General features: G+C 33.1%; 1 protein-coding gene across 1 annotated transcript; it reads right to left on the minus strand.

Annotated features, from left to right (window-relative positions):
• Positions 1-1,253: 1,253 nt before the first annotated feature.
• On the minus strand, positions 1,254-5,624 carry LOC132738347 (methyltransferase-like protein 27; the record flags this gene model as incomplete). Its single annotated transcript, XM_060725830.1, has 6 exons — positions 5,559-5,624; positions 4,699-4,836; positions 3,735-3,863; positions 2,457-2,466; positions 1,836-1,970; positions 1,254-1,346 (listed from the first exon to the last, which is right to left on the minus strand). Coding segments are annotated over exons 1-6 (571 nt in total), but the record flags the coding sequence as incomplete, so codon positions are not given.
• Positions 5,625-6,219: the final 595 nt, after the last annotated feature.

The following is a 6,219-nucleotide window of genomic DNA, read 5'->3' on the forward strand; positions in this document are numbered from 1 at the left end:
TAACTGATATTCGTGTGTAACGGTATAATGATGATTGTACTATTGACAACAAACTCTATCACACCGACGAATCCTTCACAGCAGTACCAAGAGCTAGACGCACTAGAGCAAAGGACGTTTCCACATCTGATACACCGTGCAAGTTGTAACAAATGAGCACCCCGATTAAAAAAGGAAAAGAACCAACACCTCGTGAGTTTACTCGTGAGTTTAAAAACGGTAATTGCAAGTGATTACCATGAATTATATTCAAGTTTTCTCATGATACACATGAACGTTATAATTGGTTTATTACATTTTACTCGGGACCTGGTGTGGCCTATTTGATTGGACAAGTAACCGGGGCAATTTCAATTTTTATCATGGACATGACATAAATCATTCCATATGACTAATAAAAGATGACAATATACTGTTTGTCAACAAATCCAAAAATTTTCTATAGTAACCTTAAAACGTCATATCTTTTATAGTAATTATCTTTAAGATTAAAAATGAAATTTAAATGAAAACTATTGTACAAGCAGCAGTAGTAGCAACAGCAGCAACAGCAGAAGCAGCAGCAGCAGCAAACTAACAACAACCACACATTTAAGCAAAAGAAACACGACTGTGACATGAATTAATAGAGAGTATGTTACAATAGGGGGTCATTATTTTATAAAGGGTGTCGATATTTTATAGAAAGGGGTCCTTATTCTATACAAAATAATTCTATGGGGACAACGTTACATCGGTACCAAATCTGATTTCCTCTGTTCCTAATCTGCTTGTATGTAGTTTGATCTGATCAGAACCGATACGAATAATGCTAATTTAATAAATAGAACACGTTCTATCAATTGCACTAAAAACTGAGCGTGAGTTTTTCTAAGAAGCTTAAAATATGTCAGTCAAGGTAACTTTATTTCCTGTTGTATTTTCGTACAAATTCAAATGTGTAAAATTTAATGTCGATCAAAAATACATGAATGGAGACTAAGATTTCAAAACTGAAAAAAAATATCTGAATAACGTAAAACACATCAAACCTTTCATTCTTTATAAAATTCTGAAAAAGTATGATTCCTTGGAAGCATTTACTATAACAAAATTACATGAAAAATGCAGACTCGGTTTGATTGTGTACATGAGGGATGATCAATGAAAAAGTGCAACATCCCGCACGACCCCTAGTACCAGCTTAAACACTTAAGTGTGGAATCAATGATCCCTAAGGACCAGAAAAATATAAGAACACTGAAGTGAAATACCTGTTTTTACTATACGAATCATCTCAATTAGGCCTGAACAAGGTATATGGTTCTCCCCGAATCCACCACACACTAACAAACAGTCATATTTACCTAGGAATGAAAGTTCATGAATATTTCTTATTTTTGTATAACTATTAGTAGTCATATTTACATTCAAAATAAAATGAGCTGAAAAGATAAAGAACTTCTGCTGCTATGTGCTGTAGTGTTTGAATTGAATAGTATTCGATTAATATTTTATTCATAGAAACTTACGAGGTAACATTAGTTTCTCTTAAAAGTAAGAGGGTAAAACACATCAATTATGAAGGCACAAATCGCGAATGTAAATCATCTTTCAAAAACATTATTGGTGTAAGAGTCTCGAATTATTTGCGTTTGCTCATCAGAAGTTTTGTATTATAGATGCATGTGTCATAGAACCAAATAAAACAAGCAGATATTACACATGTAGTTTTAAAGGAAGTCTTACACTTTCGTTGTATTTTTTAATTCTTTAATAATGCATTAGTTAAGAGAGAAATATCAAAATTAGAATAACACATTTTTGTTCGCTTTTTATCACACATTTAGCCTTACCATTATCAATATAAAGTTGATTGTCACCACAGAATTCTTGATATAGATTCTTGTAGTGACGCCTTTCCTTACACTGATTTAACATTCCTTCAGATGGGTCAAGACCATCAATATCTGTAAAGCCGTACGCTGCCGCTACAAAAAAAATGACAAAAAGAAAATGTCGTTTAGAAAAAAGGGAAGAAAAACAGGATAAAAACGGTTTGTATTCAAAAACGGGGGGAAAAAATGTCATAAAATTTAAAAAATTTTTTTCTTCTCCGGGTATATGGGTGATGAAAAAATATAACAAATTTCTTGTGGCCGTTCAACTTTGTCTCCGTCAAGCAAATAACTGGGGGCGACATATATCTTTTGCAACGTCCGTCCATCCGACAGTTGTCCGCCATGTCCATAATTTCTTCCGTTTATGTCATAGCTTTAAGGTAAAAGTGTAGCACATCGAGAAAATGTGATGAGTGAAAGTCAGGTCTGTAGCTCAAAGATCAAAGGAAACACTTTGATTTTAAAAACAAATTGCATAAAAGTGACTTAACGTTATGTCTGTTCAACAATTCTGTCGTTCAGATTTGTATCTCATAACTGTAGATCCAAAGTAATTTCTTTTCCGTTAGAACTCACTAAATGATTCCTGGATGGAATAAATATGTTGAATATCGTGACGACGTGTTGCACGAAGGAGTCAGCTTTCAAGTTTAATGGTCAAGGTCCATTTGTACGCCCACTGTAATAATATGAATTTTTCGTGAAAAAAATGGCCAGAAATGTAAACACGTTGCGAGCAATAATCAGATTTTCTGCTTTAAAGGTCCAGGTCTTGGGGGTTGTTTCATCCAAAAATCAATGATAGCGTTACCCTAAAAGGGGGGCTTAAATATGGCATAAAAAGGCGTGTGAAAAATATTTCTTTCTGAAGCCTTACACGGGGGGGGGGGGGGTGTAGCTCCTTTATTTCTTTACCCCGTCTAATATGCAAGAAATTCACTGTATTATACTTAGATGTCAAACATAGTTCATTATTGATTTTAGCTGGCAATATCTATGTTAATTATTTCAAGGATGCTTCTTACACTGAAAATGTTTATTAATGCTTCTTCAATTGTCTTATACTCTACTTTTCATAACCATGCATTCATTGGAAGTCAAAGGTCGTATTCTTTTCTGGAACCAAGCTTGGAGGGTGGGCATTTGTTTGTTTCCAACTACAAAAGTCTTGATTTACTCTAAAACATCAAAAATTGAAACCGTTTTCTTCCTTTTATGGAAGCAAATTTAACGTGTAAACTTTTTTATGTCAATATGTCTTAAGATATTGCAAAAGTAATTTCAATAACCAATGTAATGTTGTTATTTTGCGATCAAGGTTTCACTGTATTAATACTTCTATTATAGAGAGGAAAGACAATGAAGGATGAGAGTCATAGAAAGTAAAGTAAAAAATGTTCTGAATTATTATACATATAATTTATAACTGTGTTTTGCAATTTAGGTTCATCAGAAGATACTTTTATCAACTACGGTAACATATCTTAGAATGATTAACTAAATATTTGTATTACAGAATGTGTGAGTGAGCAGTCAACGTTTCATTTTAGGATATGATTCATTTATAAGCTTTGTATACCGCGATGAACAACTTTATTCAAAAGGTTATAATATTTGCATAGTATCCCTTACAGTCCACATATATATACTACAGCCTGACTAACTAGCTATAGATCTAATCATTTGATACTTATAGCCGAGTGTTGAAAAGTTATTACCATTCCTATATGTTTAGTACATGACGCGGGCCAGGGGTGTATGTAGCTTTATTAAGCATTTAGTTTGACCTAGGAAATAGAAAAAAAACTAAAATGTAAATGTGTTCTTTTGAATGAAATTGAAGGAGGAATTTACCTTTTCTCCAACAAGACCGGTTCCACAGGCAATGTCCATTATCTTAATTTTATCTCTAGTCACCGGGAAACATTTGGCCACTTCGTCAGCTATGATTGATGGTGCAGAAAAATTGCGTGCTTCCATGTCCTGGATTATCAAATACCGATAGAAAAATGAGTACAATATTATAAAATTATCATTTTAGAAGAATATTAAAATATAAGAAAAAGAAGTTCTACAAACTAAACAAATTACAATGTATAACTATTAGGCTAGTTGTTTTATGTTGTGAATTGTTATAAGTACTGGACATAGTGTTGGCAGTGAAGTTATATGGTTTTGATTTCTTTCAGAAGTTTTCAGAATTATTAACGAAATTACTATAAAAATAGTTTGAAAACATTTTGACTTAAACAATTTGTTACAGCATTTTGTCGACTATTGAGCCTACCCAATCACAATTTCACCACAACTCTTATGATTAGAGCACATGCAAATGTTTGCGTTTACGGGTATTAAATGAAAGGTCAGAGTAGGGCTCTATCAAAACTGGTTCAATAAAGGCATCAATCTAACTCATTTAGTTCGAATTCCAACAAGAGTTTAGATTACTGTATGTGAAGACGTTTTCCAGCCAGCTTAAGATCAGTGCTTCTACTGTCGTGCCTGAAATTATGCACAAAGGGACACATGGTGCCTTCCTTCATCAAAAAATGACCTTAACAATGTTGATGCCACGTAAAATCCCAACAAAAATAAAATCGTTGACAAAAGAAAATTGTCAATCTTTCTTAACGTGTATGTATACACTTTTTTTTGTACGTAAATAACATATAAACACTTGTCTTGTAATATGAAGATTAAGTGATGATGAATCATAAACGAAAATAATATTTTAAGATGTATCAAAATTATATAAATGGTTACAAATATTAACTTTAAAAATCTATTTATTGTCTTAATTCATTAACACCAGATCTACCTTGTCATACTGCCCATTTTCCGTCCATTTCGTGTAGCATTCTGCAACCTTTGATGGTGACATGCCCCTCATTGTTGACCTTAAATTGTCAAAGAAATTCGCCATTTGCCACTGGCTGTTGTACTCTTTACGGTTTACCTGTAATGTAAGAGAGACATGCAAGTAAGATAAGTACATATGAAGAGTACTTTAAAGTGGTATTTTCAAATTAGATTTAAAAGAACATTATTTTAGAGGTATTACTCCAACATTGTAGTGTGTTATACCAAAAGGGGTGATAATGTTAATCTAAGGCAAAGTGTATCAACTTTCGACTGGTACACTCTACAACATAACGATATCAACGAAAAAGCACTTAATATTACATCACAATTTCATAAATTTACTCAAGAAACAATTCATAACAAAACACATATAGTCAGAAAAACAGGTTCACAATGGATGTACAATCAAATTATAAAAAAAAAAGATCAGAAAGCGCAAAAGAGCATACGATAAAATTCATATGCAAAACAATGCACATCACCGGGCTATTTATAAGCAGTTAAGAAATAAGACTACACAACTAATAAGAAATGCACGCACCAATCACGCAAGAAAAATTGCTGAAAGGTTAATGTATAACAACCAGACATCATTTGATCAATGGAAAATATTGGAACTATTTATCCAACCAAATATAAATGTACACAAAACAGCAACATACCAACTGCACCACTAACTGTGACACTAACAATGACAAAACATACACAACAAACAATGACAAAGCCAATGCCTTTATATATTTTCATTCACAAACTGAATTTGCTGACAACATCAAGGAATTTCAAGAAACAACGTTAAACACATTACATACATACAACACCATAAGAATACGCCTCACTACTTGAATCATTAAAGGTAGGGATAGCGGTAGGTCCGAACATCATAATAATAAAACCCTAAAAGAACGTTAACTAGAACTTGCTGAGCCACTCCGCTGCCTTTTCAGTCTTTATAAAGGGTCTGGAAAAGTTTCTTCACAGTGGTAATTAGCCTATGTATTTTCTGTGTTTAAAAAAGGGAGATCTTCAAAATATTTCAAATGAAAGAGTAAGCTTCTAAGTATCCTTAAAGTGATGGAAAAATTGCTCACAAGCATGTTTTAGATTTCTTTCTTGATGACAATCTCTTCCCTCCAGTCTGGATTTTTCGCCAAATATTCTACTGTACCTCAACTTACCTCATTTTATCATACTTTCTGCCAAGCTCTTGATTAAAGCAAAAAAGTAAAGCATCAGATCAAGTCTGACACAAAGGTCTATTACATAAATTGTCTTTGACAGGAATATCTGGTAATCGTCTTGATGGTTCAAAGACTATTTATCTGATCGACAACAACGAGTTGTTCTATCCGGATCTATTTCAAACTTATTTAATATCAACGCTGGTGTTCCCCGAGGCTTAATATTGGACCTCTTAACGTTATATCAATGACATTTTCTAGGACATAAATCAATCATAGGCTGTTTGCTGATGACA

The sequence above is a fragment of the Ruditapes philippinarum genome, unplaced genomic scaffold (genome assembly GCF_026571515.1).
Source record: "Ruditapes philippinarum isolate M1 unplaced genomic scaffold, ASM2657151v2 ctg5301_1_1_1_1, whole genome shotgun sequence".
In the NCBI taxonomy this organism is placed as follows: domain Eukaryota; kingdom Metazoa; phylum Mollusca; class Bivalvia; order Venerida; family Veneridae; genus Ruditapes; species Ruditapes philippinarum.